The sequence below is a fragment of the Giraffa tippelskirchi genome, chromosome 9 (assembly GCF_054371585.1).
Source record: "Giraffa tippelskirchi isolate mGirTip1 chromosome 9, T2T-mGirTip1v1.2.pri, whole genome shotgun sequence".
Taxonomy (NCBI): domain Eukaryota; kingdom Metazoa; phylum Chordata; class Mammalia; order Artiodactyla; family Giraffidae; genus Giraffa; species Giraffa tippelskirchi.
In genome coordinates, this window is record NC_137283.1 from 106,638,313 (window position 1) to 106,659,899 (window position 21,587).

Here is a 21,587-nt window from a genome sequence, read left to right on the forward strand (position 1 = left end):
TGATTAAAATATTAAATGCTTGGTTGTTGAAGAATTGTCTAGAAAATCTCTCTGTGCCTCACAGCTTCTCTGTATCTTGTGTGACAAGGAGATGCGTCGAAGTGTTGAATTTTGCCTATGCTAAACAGTGCCTGATAAGGCAAATGTTTATACTTCAAAGAAACCCTTAAAATCTTACTGTAGCCATCATTACAGCATTTTGCAGGCGTTTTGATAATGTTTTAGAATTTTAGCTTTGTTCTTATAGTATGGGAGCTTTGAGATCCTAGATTTAAAAAAAAATATATTTCTAAGATGGTTAATCTTGCTACTCAAGCCTTAGTTTACTCATTTGTAAAATGGCAGTGATAGGTGCTTTACATGGTTGTTGACTCTGTAGTGTTAGCTCTAGAGTTCCTGAACTTCTCTTGATTTTCTGAAGAAGCTTCTTCTGTACATTCTTCTGAATATCATCAGCAGTCCAGTATTGTCCTTGCTTTTAACTGCTTTCTTCTCTGGAATTCCTTTAGCCTGATGCTCTTCCTAGCCCCTTCTGGTTTACAGAGTAGAGCCCTACTATAAATATGTGAAACAGGCTTCTTGGTATTTAAAAAAAAGTAGGCCCTGTTTCATCTGGTTTATATTTAAATATTGCTAATATTTTTTGCCAAGTCTTGTATTTAAGAATATGAAAGTTAAAAAAAAATCTTGCTTATATGAGATCAAAGTTAGTGTTTCACATTACTTTTCATTCAAACAATTCCATGTTAATCAAATAACTATTATTTTTCATTTGATTTATTAAGAATTGTGACAGCAGTATTGATTTTAATATGATTTAATCACCCTAATTTCTTTCAGAATGCAGAGCTAACAATGAAAAAAGTTAAATATGGTCTGTTTATTCTAACCTGTAATTTTAGGTGATTCTGGACAGTCACAGATCTTGTCACGCTGAAGATTCACACTAGGGCTTTTGTGGGTGACCTTTGAGTCCTGACTAGTTCCTTAGAGCTAGTCCTCCACAGTCAGGGGCTCAGCCTGAAGCCTTTGACTGTGGTGACGTCATCTGTGTGCAGTGACTCCTGTCCTGCTCCCTCTCTACAGCCCTCGTGAAGATAGGGAATGTTTTTTACAATACTCTGGATACTGCCACACACACTTTACAAATGTAAGAAGGGATTATTAAAGTGTTTTCTAGATGTGGGGCTGCAATTCATTTTGGCATGTCAGTTTTTCCATCATCCATACCCATAGCCCAGTCACTGGAGTTTCCAGCAGAGTCCCGTACATCTGTCAGTTTGAGTGAGAGCGTGATGCTGTACCATCTGTTGCACAGGCAGGTGATACATACTAAGAATCACACTTCTTAGAGGGTCAGCTTCAAAGGGGACGTGGTTTGACTCACAGTGGCCTGTAAGGCCTCTTAAGCTTCAGCTCAGGGTCAAGATTCTTTTGATGATTGCTGACTTCAGTATAGTTTTATTGCCTGCATTCACAAACACATGATATAGAAGTTTGCCAAGTTAACTTCATAGTCCCTAAAAGGGTATATAGTCAAGATATATTCCACAGTGACAGCAATGGCAGAAACTGGTTAGGAACCAGGGCATACAGAAGGAGCCCCTGTACTTTGAGTCATATGTTTAAAACTGAAGAATTAATTCAGGCATACTATTTTATTAATTTTATTGAAGTAGAACTTGTATACAATAAAATGCACCCATTTTAATTACAAATTGATGAATTAGAACAAATATATATACTGCCACGGGCATTTTTTATTTTATTATTTTTTTATTGAAGTGTAATTAACTTGCAACACCCCATTGGTTCTAGGTACATGACAAAAAGATTTGATATTTCTATACATCACAAAATGATCACAATAAGTCAATAGCAAATTTAGGTCTTTTAGTTTTCGAAGACCAAAGTCACCATACAAAGTTATTATAAAATTGTTGACTGTATTCCCCATGCTGTACCTTTCATTCCCATAACTTATTTATTTTGTAACTGGAAGTTTGTACCTGTTAATCTCCCTCACCTATTTCACTCATCCCCTCCCACCCCTCCCCTCTGGAAACCACCTGTTCGTTCTCTGTGTCTCTGAGTTTGTTTCTGTTTTGTTATGTTTGTTCATTTGTTTTGCTTTTCATATTCTATATATAAATGAAATCATTTTGTATTTGTCTTTCTCTGACTTACTTTACTTAGCATAATACCTTCTAGGTCCATTGATATCGTTGGAAATGGAAGATTTTATTCTTTTTTGTGACTTGAGTAATATTCCATGGTGTGTGTGTGTGTATACACCACATCTTCTTTATCTGTGTATCAGTGGACACTTAGGTTGCTTCTGTATCTTGGCTATTATAAATAATGCTGCAGTGAACATAGGGGTGCAGATATCTTTCTGAATTACTGTTTTTGTTTTTTCTTCTGAAAAATACCCAGGAATGGAACTGCTGGATTGTTCTATTTTTAAGAAAATATGTATACTACTAAAAAAAATTTTTTTTTTTTTGGCCACACCAAGAGGTATGTGGAATCTTAGTTTCCCCTACTGGAGAAGGCAATGGCAACCGAATCCAGTACTCTTGCCTGGAAAATCCCATGGACGGAAGAGCCTGATAGGCTGCAGTCCATGGGGTCGCGAAGAGTCGAACACAACTGAGCGGCTTCACTTTCCCTTTTCACTTTCATGCATTGGAGAAGGAAATGGCAACCCACTCCAGTGTTCTTGCCTGGAGAACCCCAGGGACGGGGGAGCCTGGTGGGCTGCCGTCTATGGGGTCACACAGAGTTGGACACGACTGAAGTGACTTAGCAGCAGCAGCAGCAGTTTTCCCTACCAGGGATTGAACCTGCATCCCCTGCATTGGAAGAGCAGAGTCTTAACCACTGGACTGCCAGGGAAACTCCCACAAATTTTTATAATAATTTCTTACCCAATTTATAAAGGACCCAGACTAATTCCAAGTTGTATGGCTATTCACAAACCTTCTCTATTAGAAGACTGTTAGATAGCAAGGAGGGCTTCCCACATGGCGCTAGTGGTAAACAGACATTTCTCCAAAGAAGACATACAGATGGCTAACAAACACATGAAAAGATGCTCAACATCACTCATTATTAGAGAAATGCAAATCAAAACCACAATGAGGTATCATTTCACACCAGTCAGAATGGCTGCTATCCAAAAGTCTACAAGCAATAAATGCTGGAGAGGGTGGGGAGAAAAGGGAACCCTCTTACACTGTTGGTGGGAATGCAAACTAGTACAGCCACTATGGAGAACAGTGTGGAGATTCCTTAAAAAACTGGGAATAGAACTGCCATATGATCCAGCAATCCCACTGCTGGGCATACACACTGAAGAAACCAGAATTGAAAGAGACGCATGTACCCCAATGTTCATCGCAGCACTGTTTACAATAGCCAGGACATGGAAGCAACCTAGATGTCCATCAGCAGACGAATGGATAAGGAAGCTGTGGTACATATACACAATGGAATATTACTCAGCCATTAAAAAAATACATTTGAATCGGTTCTACTGAGATGGATGAAACTGGAGCCCATTATACAGAGTGAAGTAAGCCAGAAAGAAAAACAACAATACAGTATACTAATGCATATATATGGAATTTGAAAGATGGTAACGATAACCCTATATGCGAGACAGAATAAGAGACACAGATGCATAGAACAATTTTATGGACTCTGAGGGAGAAGGTGAGGGTGGGACGTTCTGGGAGAATAGCATTGAAACATGTATATTATCATATGTGAAACAGAACACCATTCCATGTTCGATGCATGAGACAAAGGCTCAGGGCCGGGGCAATGGGATGACCCAGAGGGATGGGATGGGGAGGGAGGTGGGTGGGGGGTCCAGGAAGGGGAACACATGTAAACTCATGGCTGATTCATGTCAATGTATGGCAAAAACTATTACAATATTGTAAAGTAATTAGCCCCCAACTAAAATAAATAAATTTATTTAAAAAAAAAAAAAAAAAAGAACCTGCCTCCCAATTCAGGAGACGTAAGAGATGTAGATTCAATCCCTGGGTCCAGAAGATCCCCTGGAGGAGTGCATGGCAACCCATTTCAGTATTCTTGCCTGGAGAATTCCCTGGACAGAGGAACCTGACAGGCTGCTGCCTATAGAGTTGCAAAGAGTTGGACACGGCTGAAGTGACTTAGCACACATGCATGCAGATACCAAGGAAGGGCTTGATCATTTAGCTGTGAAAGATTTAAAGACCCAAGAGTGGGTGGGAACAACAGAGGTTAGCAAATGACATTTACCTCTTAAGTCAGTGGCAAATTCAGGGTAGCTCTCAAAGACCAAAGTAAACTAAGGGTTTTAGTTTAATAGAGCACAATAAACATTATGAAGAGCTATTTGCACCTGATATGATACATTGAACAGACACAGATGCTCTCATTAGGTAGGTCACTTCCAAGCCTTCAGATCTTGACTCTGGTCAAGACTAGACTCTTGAGAGGCAACTGAGACTATGCTTCCAAATAAAAGTAAACTCAGTGCATTAGTTTCCTATTACTGCTGTAACAAATTGCCACAAATTTAGTGGCTTAAGACACACAAAGTATAGTTAAGAAGTCCAAAATGGGTCTCACTGAACTAATAATCAAGGTGTTGGCAAGGCTTTGTTTCTTTGTGGAGACCCTAGGGAAGAATCTGCTTTCTTGCCTTTCCTGTCTTCTTGAGATCACCTGCATTCTTTGATCTTGGTTTCCTTCCTTTTAGCTTTGAAACCAGCAATGGCTGGTCGAGTCCTTTTCATTGCTTCACTCTGATGCTGATTCTTCCCTGCTTTCCACATTTAAGGATTATTGTGATTCCATTGGGCTCACCTGAGCAACCTTATTTGCTACCTTAATTCCCTTTTGCCATGTGATATAACATAGTTACAGGCTTCTGGAATTAAGACGTGGACATCTTTGGGGGCAAGGGCAGGCCACCATTCTGCCCACCACAGGCAATATCACAGCTCATTTGGGGTGTTTCATCTAGAGCAAGAGTTCAACAGCTGCTGTCAGAACTGCCCCATGCAAAGGGCATCTTCACCTTCTGATTTGTGAGGATGAGCCAAGAACATGGATCATTATTCATTCTTGCTACCTACCATGCAACTCTCACAAGTATTTGTTTTGGTCCTTGTGTTGTAGATGTGGGGAATACAGTGGTGTGCAAAATGAACAAGAAAGGTTCTTAAACTTGATTTTAGACTAGGAGGGAGATAGACATAAACAGTCACATGACTAAACATGATAATTTGAAAAAAACCTGTGGTAAGTTCAATAAAGGAAATGTTCAAGGTGCTTTGAGAGGATTTAAGGTGTGAACTGACCTTATCCAGGAGGTCAGAAAGTGTTCTTTGAAACTGGTGTTTGAGCTGAGCTGGAAAGGATAAGGTAGTTGGGGGGAGTTTAGTGGTTGTGTGGCATGTGCAAAAGCCCCTCACCACCACTGACATTATATTTGAGCAGCACTATAGGATGATTCAGGGCTTCCCTGGTGGCTCAGATGGTAAAGAATCCACCTGCAGTGCAGAAGACCTGGCTTTGATCCCTGAGTTGGGAAGATCCCCTGGAGAAGGGAATGGCAACCCACTCCAGTATTCTTGCCTGGAGAATTCCATGGCCTGAGGAGCCTGGTGGGCTACAATCCATGGATTTCGAAAGAGTTGGACACAACTGAGTGACTAACACACATACACACACAGGATGACTCAAGATCCCTTATTGGGAATGACAGTATCTTCATCAAGAGGGGATCTTGCATTTAAGGACTGATGGTTCATTTCACTGGGAGATTACTTATGATGGTTATTTTGTGTGATTATATTTTTACCTAAGTACCATCAGAGTAGAAGTCTTTTCTTGGTGAGTGCTGTAAGCCAATTAAGTATCGTTCATTTGCCAAGTGTGCTTTTGTCCTCATAAGCTTGGCCTAGAGCGCACCACTGGGAGACTTGGGTTCTAATCCTGGGTCTGCCACTGTGTGTGGACAGTGAACTCAGTTGGGGCTGTAGGTTTTTTTGTTTTTGTTTTTTTGCATTTCTTCATGAGTAAACTGAGAGGGCTCAGCTTCTTAATTTCTACCTCTGACACTCTTAATTTCTCACCGTAATAAGACTGAATTTTTTGATTTGAATATGAATGTCACAAATGTAAAAAGAAAACTACTTTCTAACAGAGTTGGTTCTCTGCAGATGGATTGTACTAGTTAATAAATAGGACAGCATCTGAGTGAGTGTCTTTGTGGCTTTATTTCCTGCCCTTGCTGTCAATGTGGAATATATCTTGATTATACACTGTTGGTGACCTTGAAGTTACTTAGGTAAATAGCCTTCTGGATACATGTGTTTGTCTTGCATTAAGCTTTTTATAAAGGCTGCTTTTTATTGGTTCTTGTTAGAGAAAAGAAAACCTTATCTCTGCTGTTCAGGCCTGTGACCACTCCTAAAAGGCAAAGACAAAGAAGTGCATTGTTCACTGTCTTGCATTTGGGGGTTGGCAGCTGTTTACCGCGAATACCAAGGTTTAATTAACAAGGATACCCATTACCTCTAGACCATTTTAAAGTAAAATGAAATTAATCATAGCATTTAATATTATAGACTGCTCCCATTTAAAGACAGCCTGCATCTCATTATAAATACATAATTTCTAACTAGGAAGGAATTTTTGCTTAGAAATAGCACTTTAAATAGTGGTTAGGTGCTCTTGAATACAAAGGCCTATTTAACCCACAATACACCTAAAGTATGACATTTACAGAATTATGGAACCTAGTGCCATTTTCCTGGATTTCTGTGGGAGAAGTACCAGTTTTTAGACTTAGAATATTTGCTTTATAAACACATTTCATCCTTCTAAGGTGTTCCACACAGTAGGCTGGGCACTGGGAATACAGGCACAGATGAAATACAAACCCTTTCCTAATGAATGCATGGGGGGGGGCGGGGGGAGATACACATAAATGGATAATCATAAAAGAAATTTCTTTTAAAAAAGAAATTATAAGGTATATTCAGGGATCAGCTATGTGTAAGGTGCTGAGAGCACAGAAGAATACATAACCAGTTGGGATGGGACTCTCCTGGAGGACTCACACTGAGCTGAATCTGAAACGATGAGTAGAAATTTCTAAGAATGAATTGGGGGGTGTGGGTGGGGAGAGCATTCCAGGCAGAGGGGACAGTATGAATAAGGGCATGGCGTAAGAAACTGTGAGTCACTCAGTCGTGTCTGACTCTTTGTGACCTCTTGGACTGTGGCCCTCCAGGCTTCTCCATCCATGGGATTTTCCAGGTAAGAAGACTGGAGTGGGTTGCCGTTTCCTTCTCCAGGGGTAAGAAACTGGGAGCACTTTAATATTACTGGTGCAAAACAGAAAGTAGTGAAAGAGGAGGAAGGAGAGAGAAGTGGGCACCAGATTACAGTAGACTTAAAAAAAATTTTTTTTAGGCTGTGCTGGGTTTTCATTGCTGCACAGGCTTTTCTCTAGCTTCGGGGAGAGAAACTACTTTCTAGTTGCCATCTGCAGGCTTCTCATCGCAGTGGTGTCTTTTGTTGTGGAGCATGGGCTCTAGGGGGCTACATAGTTTGCGCTAGTGGTCAAGAGCCCACCTGCCAGGAAGATCCCCTGGAGGAGGGCATGGCAACCCACTCCAGTATTCTTGCCTGGAGAATCCCATGGACAGAGGAATGCGGCGGGCTACAGTTCATGGAGTCACAAAGAGTCAGACGCAACTGAAGCAACTTAGCCCGCACACGTGCACGCACAGGTTCTAGGTGCTGGGGCTTCAGTAGTTGTGGTTCCTGGGCTCTGGAGCACAGCCCCAGCCCCTGTTTTGGTGCACAGGCTTAGTTGCTCTGGGGCATGTGGGGTCTTCCCAGATCAGGGATTGAACCTGTGTTTCCTGTTTCAGCAGGCAGGTTCTTTACCACTGATAGAGAAGAGAAGTAAGTGCATGAAGGACAGATGTGGTTTAGTCGCTAACTCGTGTCCGACTCTTTGCTACGCCATGGACTGTAGGCCACCAGACTCTTCTGACCATGGGATTTCCCAGGCAAGAATACTGGAGTGGGTTGCCATTTCCTTCTTCAGGGGATCTTCCCAACCCAGGGATCGAATCTGGGTCTCCTGTATTGCAGGCAGATTGGGGATGCTAATAATAGATCATGTGTGTGTGCTCAGTCCTGTCCAACTCTTTGCGACCCCACAGACTGTAGCCCACCAGGTTCCTCTGTCCATAGGATTTCCCAGACAAGAATACTGGAGCAGGTTGTCATTTGCTTCTCCAGGGGAGCTTCCTGACCCAGGGATCTAACCTACATCTCCTGCGTTGCAGGTGGATTCTTTACCACTGAGCCACCAGGGAAGCCCAGAGAGGAGGAGAGATAGTAGATAAATCTTTAGGAGGTAAGATAATCAAACCTGAGGACTAATTAGATTTGAGGAATAAAGGACAGGTGCTCAGACTTCTGTCTTTGATGACTGAGTGACTGAGAAGGGAATACCATCAGAAAGAGAGGTAGGAACATGTTGAATTGGAGATAATTGTGGAGATGAGCAGCATACAGCTGACATATCTCTAGATATATAGAGACTTAGAGGTATAGATTTTGGAATCATTGGCAATGAGTGATTGTTGAAACCCTGGAATAAATTAAAATTAGGACTTAAAAAAAAAGTCTATGTTTAGAAGTGAGCTTTGCATATTTCATAATAAGTGTTTATTCTAGTTTCTTACAGTTTCTTTAAAAATTTAGAACTTGCCTATCAAAGGACCATGATTACTAACCATTGGCAATTTTCACTCATTCATTTATTTGTTCATTCATCCAGCAAATCAGCAGATACATAAAGTGGTGACAGAAATATCTTCCCTGCTTTTTAGGAGGTTGCAGTCACAATAATCAGATACTGTATATTTTTAAAACAATTACTATCAGGTTATTTTAAAGGGTAAATGTATGATAAGACTGATGCTACTAGCAATTGAGTGTTGTATTTCAGAAAAAAAGCATGTTTCTTATTCTTGGTTATTTGCCCTGTTTGTTATAACACAGAATCTTACTTGTTCAAGGTGAACAATGGAGAACAGTGTAAACAAAGGAACATAAACTGAGGATTTTCTCCTGGGAATGTACTTCTGTATCAGATGTGACGAGAGCTGCGCCACTTCTGTATTTAAAGAAAAGAATAGTTGTAGCCACTAATATTAGGCTAGCACTGTTCATTGTTCAGAAACTACTCTGATTGATATCTGATTGGTTTTTTTCCTGTCATTCAGGATTGTAGACAATTGTGTTTGTGTTTTTCTGTCTTCTCTGTTGGTGCTGATGAGAGTCATCTTGTGGGTTTCATATATTTGTTCCAAATGTCCTGGGGCAGGGAGTGTAAAGCAAATGTAATAGGATAAACTGCGCATTGTTAGGCTGTTCTATTTATGATGTGCCAATTATCTGAAATAAATTTAACCCTGTGAAAAACAATTGATTCTATAAAAGGAAAAAACATATCTAAGATACACGTAAAACATCATGAATGTACATTCAACAATTAACTAAATTCTTATAAAATGCAGATATTTCAAGAAAAATATCTGAGTAATCATATGGCTCATCTCATTATTTCCCTGACTTTTGCCTTTTAAATACAATTTAACTAAAATGAACCCTGCAGCCTTGATTTGTCTATCCAATTTTATTGCTGATAAGTTAAATACGAGGTTTCCAACTCCTGCCATTTCTACTGTTTCTATGGTAACTAAAGTGTGCAAACCCAGCAGTATCACTTTCTTTCACAGCTGGCATTTTGTGTTCACAGTAAGAAGAGGGGTTTTAGTACAGCATCGTCTGTGTTAATTGGGATGTAACTAGGTCAGAACCATTTTGGTATCCTCTTTCCATTCTGTCAGGTTTACGTGTGGGTGTGTGTGCATGAGCTGCAGTTTCCTTTGTTTTTTTAATAGCATATACCTTCAGTTAATTAATCACTGTCAAAGTTAGTCTTTTGAAAATTCAGCATAATATCTGCAAACACACTTGAGTGTGGAATCTTGAGGGTTAGATGGAGTTGTTCCTAGACTTGCCCCCAGCCCTGTATTTCTTGAGTAATTCTCCTTAAAAAAAGGGGGGGGGGAATTGATGTGAAAATGCTTTGAAAAGTTAAAAACATCTTATTTTTATTTATTTTCTTTTCCATTATGATTTATGACAGGATATTGAAGATAGTTCCCTAAGTTAAATGCATTTAAATGGGTGATCACATTATTTTGTTTTTATTTTGAAACATCAAATATCTTATGACCTTAACAATTATTTACGTGTTCTGAAGGGGATAGTTAACCCCAGTTAAGAGGTGTGCATTTCAAAGTGATTCCCTCTGTGATTCCAGATTCTAACTTGACTACAGGAGCCCTTCTCTGTGGATACTGCCCAAACTCCGGGTTTCTTTCTCAGCCTGTACAAAAGAGCTCACAGTCACTGCTCTCCTAAACCATGTCACCACTTCTGCCCTCATCTCAGGCTCTATCTATCTACATGGAGATCCCACACTTACAGCTTCCTTGGGCTTCAAATAGACGTGTCAAAAGTATTCTCTACTGACATCAGAACTCGCTAGATCCTTGTCTCTCTCTCTTTATCCTCATTCCACTATGTCTTTATCCTCATTCCACTGTGCTGCTCCTGTTCATATTCTCTGTTTCCATATAGCACAACTATAGGAACTTCTAACCAGAGTTAGCTAACAGTGATCAAGACCAGCTTCCTGGTTTTCTCCCATTCAGCAGCTCATAATCTACTTTCATTTCGTCTTTTTTTTTTGACTGCACCGCAGGGCATGTGGGATCTTAGTTCTCTCTTGAAGGACTGAACCCATGTCCCCTGCAGTGCCTAGTCTTAACCACTGGATCGCCAGGGAAGTCCCCATTTTCATTTCTTATGTGAAACAATTTTTGTTCCTTTGTCGCATACTTTGTATTTTTATCTTTTTTTTTTTTTAAAGGATTTAAGCTCAAATTTTAGGAAATGTAAATAATTTAACAATGGTACGTAAGATGGTTTACTCGATACTTTTACAATTTTAAAAACTGTTATATCCCAGAGATTGCCATTCTCACTAAGGCCTTGAAAAATGTACTCTAAATTCGCCTTTGCTGGGCATTCCACACTTTGAATACTGAGCGCCCAGGTTCAATCCCTGGTTAGGGAACTAAGGTCCTGCACGCCACAGGGCATGGCCACACACACACACACACAAAACCAAAACACCTAAATTTGCCTTTGCCTGTTTCCCACTTATTTGGGTCTCATTTACTGCAGCTAGCTTCTGTAAATGCACAGAAATTATTTCTTCTAAGTCACCAGTGACCTTCTAATTGTCGCAAAGTTGCCTCTTCTCAGCTTGCATTCTGCTGTTCCTGAAGACCACCTCTTCCTTTTTAAACTCTTAGCTTCTAGAAGCCTATACTACCTATGTTTTTTTTAATTAGCTTATTTATCTATTTTTAAACTTTACAATATTGTATTTGTTTTGCCATACATTGACATGAATCCACCATGGGTGTACATATTTTCCCCTTCCAGAACCCCCCTCCCACCTCCTTCCCCATCCCATCCCTCCGGGTCATCCTGGTGGATGCTCCTTCACTAGTTCTTTCATTGGCTCTTGTTCTTCTACCCTTTATCCTCTCAGCATTATTTTTTTTCTTATATTATTAAAAATACTACTTCTCTAATTACAAACAATACCAAAACATACAAAGTCAAACATTATGGAAATATATAATGTAGTAGAAAATGATAATCTCTCCAAACCTTGCCATCAGACATTGAACAGGACACACAGACATCAGATCAGTTCTGTTCAGTCACTCAGTCATGTCCGACTCTTTGCAACCCATGGACTGCAGCATGCCAGGCTTCCCTGTCCATCACCAACTCCCGGAGTTTACTCATACTCATGTCCATTGAGTCGGTGATGCCATCCAACTATCTCATCCTCTGTCGTCCCCTTCTCCTCCCACCTTCTATCTTTCCCAGCATCAGGGTCTTTTCAAAAGAGTCAGTTCGTCCCATCAAGTAGCCAAAGTATTGGAGTTTCAGCTTCAGCATCAGTCCTTCCAATGAAAATCCAGGACTGACTTCCTTTAGGATGGACTGGTTGGATCTCCTTGCAGTCCAAGAGATTCTCAATTTAAAAAAAAAAAGAAAAAGGAAACATTTCTCACACACACAAAAAAGAGTCCTCTCCAACACCACAGTTCAAAAGCATCAATTCTTCAGCGCTCAGCTTTCTTCACCGTCCAACTATCACATCCATACATGACTACTGGAAAAACCATAGCTTTGACTAGACAGACCTTTGCTCACAAAGTAACGTCTCTGCTTTTTCATATGCTGTTTCTAGGTTGGTCATAACTTTTCTTCCAAGGAGCAAGCGTCTTTTAATTTCATGGCTGCAGTCACCATCTGCATTGATTTTGGAGCCCCAAGAGATAAAGTCTGTCACTGTTTCCCCATCTATTTGCCATCAAGTGATGAGACCGGATGCCATGATCTTAGTTTTCTGAATGTTGAGTTTTAAGCCAACTTTTTCACTCTTCTCTTTCACTTTCATCAAGAGGCTCTTTAGTTCTTCGCTTTCTGCCATAAGGGTGGTATCATCTGCATATCTGAGGTTATTGCTATTTCTCCCAGCAGTCTTGATTTCAACATGTGCTTCATCCAGCCCAGCGTTTCTCATGATGTACTCTGCATATAAGTTAAATAAGCAGGGTGACAATAGACACCCTTGATGTACTCCTTTCCCAGTTTGGAGCCAGTCTGTTGTTCCATGTCCGGTTCTAACTGTTGCTTCCTGACCCACATACAGATTTCTCAAGAGGCAGGTCAGGTGGTCTAGTATTCCCATCTCTTGAAGAATTTTCCAGTTTATTGTGATCCACACAGTCAAAGGCTTTGGCATAGTCAGTAAAGCAGAAATAGATGTTTTTCTGGAACTCTATTGCTTTTTCGATGATCCAGCAGATGTTGGCAATTTGACCTCTGGTTCCTCTGCCTTTTCTAAAACCAGCTTGAACATCTGGAAGTTCACAGTTCACATACTGTTGAAGCCTGGCTTGGAGAATTTTGAGCATTACTTTACTAGTGTGTGAGATGAGTGAGATTGTGTGGTAGTCTGAGCATTCTTTGGCATTGCCTTTTTTGGGATTGGAATGAAAACTGACCCTTTCCAGTCCTGTGGCCACTGCTGCATTTTCCAAATTTGCTGGAATATTGAGTGCAGCACTTTCACAGCATCACCTTTTAGGATCTGAAATAGCTCAACTGGAATCCCATCACCTCCACTAGCTTTGTTCGTAGTGATGCTTCCTAAGGCCCACTTGACTTCTCATTCCAGGATGTCTGGCTCTAGGCGAGTGATCATACCATCATGATTATCTGGGTCATGAAGATCTCTTTTGTATAGTTCTTCTGTGTATTCTTGCCACCTCTTCTTAATATCTTCTGCTTCTGTTAGATCCATACCATTTCTGTCCTTTATTGTGCCCATGTTTGCATGAAATGATCCCTTGGTATCTCTAATTTTCTTGAAGAGATCTCTAGTCTTTCCAATTCTATTATTTTCCTCTATTTCTTTGCACTCATCACTGAGGAACACTTTCTTATCTCTCCTTGCTATTCTTTGGAACTCGGCATTCGGATGGGAATATCTTTCCTTTTCTCCTTTGCTTTTTGCTTCTGTTCTTTTCACAGCTATTTGTAAGACCTCCTCAGACAGTCATTTTGCTTTTTTGCATTTCTTTTTCTTGGGGATGGTCTTCATCCCTGTCTCCTGTACAGTGTCACGAACCTCCATCTATAGTTCTTCAGGCACTCTGTCTATCGGATCTAATCCCTTGAATCTGTTCTCACTTCCACTGTATAATCATAAGGGATTTGATTTAGGTCATATCTGAATGGTCTAGTGGTTTTCCCTACTTTCTTCAGTTCAGTTGATCAGTCATGTCTGACTTTGTGACCTTATGGACTGCAGCATGCCAGGCCTCCCTGTCCATCACCAACTCCTGGAGTTTACTCAAACTCATGTCCCTTGAGTCAGTGATGCCATCCAACCATCTCACCCTCTGTCGTCCCCTTCTCCTCCCGTCTTCAATCCTTCCCAGCATCAGGGTCTTTTCACATGAGTCAGTTGTTTGTATCAGGTGGCCAAAGTATTGGAGTTTCAGCTTCAGCATCAGTCCTTCAAATGAATATTCAGGGATGATTTCCTTTAGGATGGACTGGTTGTATTTCCTTGCAGTCCAAGGGACTCTGAAGAGTCCTCCAACACTTGATTCAACAGCAACAATTGATTCAAACAAACAGTTGATTCAAAAGCATCAATTCTTTGGCACTCAGCTTTCTTTATAGTCCAACTCTTATATCCATACGTGACTACTGGAAAAACCATAGCTCTGACTATTTAAGTCTGAATTTGGCAATAAGGAGTTCATTATCTGAGCCACAGTCAGCTCCAAATCTTGTTTTTGCTGACTATAGAGCTTCTCCATCTTTGGCTGCAAAGAATATAATCAATCTGATTTCAGTATTGACGATCTGGTGATGTCTTGTGTAGTCTTCTCTTATATTGTTGTAAGAGGGTATTTGCTATGACCAGTGCGTTCTCTTGGCGAAACTCTATTAGCCTTTGCCTTGCTTTATTCTGTATTCCAAGGCTAAATTTGCCTGTCATTCCAGGTGTTTCTTGACTTCGTACTTTTGCATTAGAGTCCCCTAGGACATCTTTTTTGGGTGTTAGTTATAGACGGTCTTGTAGGTCTTCATCGAACTGTTCAACTTCAGCTTCAGCTTCTTCAGCATTACTGGTTGGGGTGTAGACTTGGATTACTGTGATATTGAATGGTTTGCCTTGGAAATGAACAGAGATCATTCTGTCGTTTTTGAGATTGCATCCAAGTACTGCATTTTGGACTCTTGTTAACTATGATGACTACTCCATTTCTTCTAAGGGATTCTTGCCCACAGTAGTAGATATAATGGTCATCTGAGTTAAATTCACCCATTCCAGTTTTTAGTTTGTTGATTCCTGAAATGTCGACTTTCACTCTTGTCATCTCCTCTTTGACCACTTCCAATTTGCCTTGATTCATGGACCTAACTTTCCAGGTTCCTATGCAGTATTGCTCTTTACACACACACGCGCGCGCGCGTGCACACACACACACACACACACACATACACACATATAATAAATCATGCAAGTTGTAAGAAATTATGGATAAGACAGAAAGATAACAAAATGATGCTAATTCTAGTTATGTAAAACCTAGAGTTTCCAAGTCCCCACATCGTGATGGGCAGCTCCCTCTTTAACTTTTGCCTTACCCCTCCTTTGCTTCTCTTCTCACATTGACTCCAACCACATTGACCCTTTTCCTTTTTCTCCAGTTAGCCAGCCTGCCAGCTCACCAAGGTTTTTCCTAACTGCTCCAAACAACCATGACCTTGCTCTACTGCTAATCTTATGGCAGCCCTCATAACTTTCAGAGCACAGGCCAGACATGCTCAAGAACCTATCCAGTTCTGGTACCCAAATGACTTGTGCCAAAAGCAGAACCACTGGAAAGGGCAGGCCAGCCCTCCTAAACATAATCCCTTGAATCTTACTTGTCTCAGCTTTACCAAATGTTTCCTTCTCTTTAGAATCATCAGCGCCTTATCACCCTATTCTGCCCGGTGCCCACTGTCCTCCCTGGTGTGTCTCCAGTTCACCTGTCTTCAGGCATTGAACTGCTCTTCCCTTATTACTGCACTTCTGTCAGGTCTTATCCCAAATGTGACCTTCTCATGGAGGTATTGTCTAAGTAATTTAAAATAATGCTTAAGTAATGTTAAAAATAACACCCTTCTAACCCACTGTTACCAGTACCTTATCCCCATTCCTTTACTTTTTGTCTGTATTATCTTAGTGTACCATAAACACAAAAAGAATATTTGATACATTTGTATGTACCTTACAAGGCATAACAGTCGAGAGCCTATCACTTAACCCAGTAATTGGAACATTACCAATAGCTTGTTTCTCTTTTATCTTTTCCCCCTTATCCTGTCCTCCTGCTTCCTCCCAAGAGGTAACAAACATCCTGAATTTTGAACCTATTATTCACCCCTTCAAAAATAATAGGTTTATCACATTTGTATGTATGCCTAGACAGTACATTTTTTAGCTTTGCTTGGTTTTAAGTTTTATGAAAATGGCATCCTGCTATATATAGTCTTCTGAAATGTGCTTTTTTCCCCTCAACATAATGCTTCCAAGATCTGAACATTTTTTTACCTTTATTTGTAATTCAGTGATTTTCACTGCTATTTTTAAAATTTATTGTGTGACTCTCATATTTAATTTCTCCATTTTCCTATTAGCTAGAAATTTGGGTTGTGTCCAGATGTTTTTTTCTTTTTGGGGGATTACAAAATGCGCTATGGATATTCTTTAGTGTATCTAAAAAGGGAATTACTCAGTCGAAGGGTATGCAATTGTTCAGTTTTGCAAGATGATGCCAAATTGTTTTCCAAAGAAGTTGTACCAGTTTATTCTTCCACCAGCAATGTACCGGAATTTCCCCTGACCTATTTCCTACTCAATTGTTAACCAGTCTATTAGGTATAATAAAATGGTATCTCAATGGAATTTTCATTTGCATTTCCCCCATTATTGATGTGGTGTGGCACCTTTTCGTATGCTTAATGGTTAAACTATTTTCTTCTTTTTTTAAATCCCTGTGCAGACATTTTGTCCATTTTTCTGTTAGGCAGTTTTTCATCTTGATTTGTAGAAGTTCTTTATTCTGGATACTAAACCTTTGTGGCTGATCTATGTTGCAAATAGTTCTGCCTGTTTGTCTTTTTATTTTCCTCATCTTTGATGATTGGAAGTTGGTTTAATTGCCAAGTTTATCAGTCCTTCCTTTTATAGTTATTCTTTGTATCTTGTTTAAGAAAATCTTCCCTACTTTAGGGTCAGAAAGATATACTCCAGTTTTTTATTTCCTCCAGTTTTAAAGTTTTGGTTTTCACATTTAATTCCTTAATCCTCCTGAAATTACTGCATATATGGTATGAGGTGAGGATTCATTTTATTTATTTTTTCCCCATTTGGATAACTTGCTATACCAGTACTGTTTATTGATTAATTCTTCCATTCTCCACTGATCTGAGGTTCTTCTCCTCTCAGTTCTCCATTCTCTCCCACTGATCAGTTTATCTCTGTACCACTTCCATAATGTTTTAATTACGGTAGCTTTAAAATAAAGCATGAGCCAGATTCCTCTCTTCATCCCCTCCTCCTAATACTTTGTGAATTTCGTGGCTATTCTTAGCTGTTTGCTCTTCCACATACATTTTAAAATCAGCCTTTCAAGTTCTGCAAGGAAACTCTGATGGAATTTTGATGGAAATTGCATTGAATATATAGATCAGTATGGGGAGAATTGATGTTTTTACTATATTGAGTCTTCTTATGTATAAACATGAGCTCTTAATTTATTTAGAACTTCTTAATGTCATTTAAGATAAGGTTTCAAGGTGTTCTATATAAAAATCTTATAAATCGTTTGATATATTTATTCCTAGGCATCTGACAGGTTTTTGTTTTGTTTTTGCTATAGAAATGCTGCCTTTGAAAAACTGTATCTCCTAGCTTTTTTTTCGTGGTATATAGAAGTACAGTTGACATATTCATACTGTTCAAGTAGCCATACCTCCTGTTAAACTCTTTTACTATTGCTAATAATTTGTCTGTAAATACTTTGGGCTTTCTATGTAGATAATTATATCACCTGAAAATAACAGTAGTTTTGTTTCTGCCTTTCTAATGCATATGTCTTTAATTATTGTTTTATAGTACTGGACTTATAGTACAATGTTGATTTCAAAAAAAGCTGAAAGTAAAAGGCTATTAAAAGATATAGGATGCAAACTGCTAAAAGAATCAACTACAGTAGTGTTATACAAAATAGCTGTTAAGACAAGAGCACTGTTAAGAGTGGGCTTCCCTGATGGCTCAGCTGGTAAAGAATCCGCCTGCAATGTGGGAGACCCAGGTTCGACCCCTGGGCTGGGAAGATCCTCTGGAAAAGAGAATGGCAACCCACTCCAGTATTCTTGCTGGAAAATTCCGTGGACAGAAGTTAGCCATAATACTAGATGCATAAATCTCTTGTATTCTCCTTATTATTTTTCCACAGTACTTATCAATACTGATGTACTGTATATTTGTTATTACCCTTTTTATCCCACTGGAATATAAGCTTATGAAGTTAAGGATTTTGTCTGGTTTTGTTTAGTATGATATCTCTAGGATTTAAATTACTGCTAGGTGCTCAGTCAGTGTTTGTTGAACGAATGACTGTTAGAGAGGTTAGAGAAAGTGATGCAAAAAAAGCAATGCCAAATCTTGAGCTTTTACCTTGAAATGCTCTTATATTATCCCCCATGAGCATTGTCACAAGTTAACTTTTCCCTAGACTGTTGTAGTCCACTTCCAACTGGCTTCTGTCTTTACTTTGTGGTCCATCTGTCTTTTCCAGTTCATCCTTCATAATACTACCAGAGTTTTTTTTTCCCTAAATATTGATCTGATTATCTCAGTGTCTTGTCTTGGCCTATAGAATAAATTGTAGTTTCTCTAATGTGACATTTAATTCCCAACATAGTTCCTAGCCTTATTTCTTCACTGAGCTTTCTATGCTCTAGTCACATCATAACACTTCTAGGCTCTTCAGCATGCTGTCTGTGGGTTTTCTTTGTGACTGTGCTCTTAACTTTTAGGGTTCTCTGAGCCTGAAAAGTCATTCTTTTGTTTATGCTTATCAAAATCTTAGTCATTCTTAAATTCATCTAAAGTCATTTCTTTCCTAAAGACTACCCTGATATTCACTGAGAAGAATCATCTAATCCTGGCAATTTCTTTTGCTGTTTTGGTACTTTTCTGTAATCTGCCTTGTACTCTAAAAAGTTACCTCTCTTTCCCTACTAGATATTAAGCTCTTTGAAGATAAGGCTTCATGTTTTATTTTTCTTTGTTTCCCGAAAGTCTGCAGTATAGTGTTTTATACATAATGGAGCTTTGATAAATAGTTGTCAAACTTCTTTTGAAGGTTTGGTTTTTGTCTGATGCTGTTTTTCTCTTTCTGCTATAGTAAACTAATCATGTCTCATGTCTTCAACTATCACACTCCAGTGACAATAAACTTCAAATCTGAATCTGCCTATTTCCGCTGCGCTGACCAGTGCTACCAGTCCTCTCACACAGCTCCACGTGTCATCTTCTCTTTCTTGTTCCCCCTCCCAAATCAGTACCCCTCATAAATTTTCTATCACAAAGACCGTTCTTCTAGTCACATTAACTCAAAACCTTGGTGAAATCTTTATCACCCTTTGTCTTAATCTTCTGCCTTCAACTAGTCAGTAAGTCCTGTTAATTTCTCCTTTAAAATGTTCCTCAGCTCCATAACTCTATCTTCATTTCAGCTGAGAAGTCCTTGGATGGAGCCCTTATGACCCATACCCAGTTCTGATACCTCCCCCTTTCCTCTGCTTCCCTGATAGCTCAGTTGGTAAAGAATCTGCCTGCAATGCAGGAGACCCCGGTTTGATCCCTGGGTTGGGAAGATCCCCTGGAGAAGGGAAAGGCTATCCACTCCAGTATTCTGGCCCTGAGAATCCCACAGTCCATGGGATCACAAAAGAGTCGGAAATGACTGAGCGACTTTCACTCACGCTTCCTGTAATCTCGCTGCCTGTAATATAAAGATCAGATTACTTCACCTGGCATTTAAGACAATGCAAGTCTAGGTTCATTCTGCTGCCTACAACATCGTCCTCTGCTTTCTGTCAAGTCCGACTTCTTACTTTCTCCTAAGCTTATGTCATTACCTTTCATGTGCTCTGCCATGCTAGCTCCTGTTCATTTTTCAGGATCTGGATAACGGACATCACCCCTGCCCCCCACCTTCAGTGAACATTTCCCGTAACAATGGAAACTCTAATCATTTCCTCCCTGTTCATTTTTATTTTTAGTGCTTATTGTTTTCATTGAGACTTTAAAAAGAGCCAGCAAATTGGAAGGGATCTTAAAAGTAATTTGGTTAACCTCTAACCCAAGACCTCAGTCTTCTTCATAACTCGTAATTAGCATTAGATTCTAGTATTACACAAAGCTTCTGATATTTCTTTCTATTTATATAGTGAACATCTGGAAGTTAGGAATTTGGTTTCCCGTGCTTTTATTTTTCCTTTTAATTCTTAGTATGGTTCACTGTCCTGGAAGACACTAAAAATATATTCATTGATTGAATAAATGAATCATAAATTTTCTCTTCAAAGAATTTACAGAAGAAACTTACTTGCCCAAAAGCCTCTCTGCCTTCAGCTAGTCACAAAATCCTGTTAATTTCTCCTTTAAAATGTTACTCAAATGTCTGCAAGTAAGAATGACTTTTAAAAAAGTCTTAAAAGATGGTGGATACATTTTCAGCCTGCCCTTTTCTTTATATGGCTCTGTATTAGCCTTGACTTTTATTTTCCTACTTCTTGAGATTATACTTGGAATTTCACTTTAGCATGAACCATAATGTGTACGAATTTTAATGGAGTCTGTTGAATGTTGACCATGTTTTCCTACAGTAGTTTAGAACTATTTAGCAAGAAATATTCCACTTGACTCATTTTTTTAAATTTTTATTTATTTATTTATTTATTTTCACTTGACTCATTTAAATGAAGGTAAATTATCTTGTGGCTGGGAATTTATGTAAAAATTTTCAACCACAAAAGCCCTTTGTTGTGGGCAGTAATAGAACAGTTTATAATTTGTACAGGTTTAAAAATTATTATTAGTCATTACTTCTGAGGGGCTTCCCTGGTAGCTCAGACGGTAAAGCGTCTGCCTATGATGCGGGAGACCCAGGTTCGATCCCTGGGTCAGGAAGATCCCCTGGAGAAGGAAATGGCAACCCACTCCAGTATTCTTGCCTGGAAAATCCCATGGACTGAGGATCCTAGTAGCCTACAGTCCATGGGGTCGCAAAGAGTCGGACACAACTGAGCAACTTCACTTTCACTGAGGGGTAAATAGAAATGATAGCTTTAATTCCTTTGTGATTATATGTATGATATAATTTTGAAAATAAGATGTTTCTATAGCAAGGATGTTTTTGGAAAGCTAGTGCTAACTTCAAGTATGTCAAATGCTTAATGTAGAGGGTACTTGCTATTCAAATACAGTTTTGATGAAAATCCAAAAGTGACATTTTCATATTATATGAACTTTTTTCCATTTTAGAGCATGTCAAAAGAATATAGTAATTTGAATGCTCTATTTTTATTTCTAGAAACCAGCAAATATCCTAGTAATGGGAGAAGGTCCTGAGAGAGGGAGAGTCAAAATAGGTAGGTAATTATTTCTAAAATACCTTATTAAGAAACTAAAGTGACTGCAAAGATGGTTTCCCTTTTTAATACTCTTATTTAAGTAATTTTGAAATTTATTC

At 39.3% G+C, this 21,587-nt stretch overlaps 1 protein-coding gene and 1 non-coding gene across 14 annotated transcripts in view; both read left to right on the forward strand.

Annotated features, from left to right (window-relative positions):
• CDK19 (cyclin dependent kinase 19) overlaps positions 1–21,587 on the forward strand; it is a 226,365-nt gene that overhangs the window by 180,843 nt on the left and 23,935 nt on the right. For all 13 annotated transcript variants that reach the window (XR_014065637.1, XR_014065639.1, XR_014065634.1 and 10 more), the window contains one exon: positions 21,429–21,486. Coding sequence is in view for 7 of the 13 variants with exons in the window: in XM_081530590.1 (XP_081386716.1) it covers positions 21,429–21,486 (58 nt within the window). In the remaining 6 variants the exon portion in view is untranslated. The remainder of the gene's footprint in view (positions 1–21,428; positions 21,487–21,587) is intronic.
• Positions 20,954–21,026, forward strand: TRNAH-AUG (transfer RNA histidin (anticodon AUG)). The gene has a single exon. It is a non-coding gene; the product is annotated as a tRNA-His (tRNA).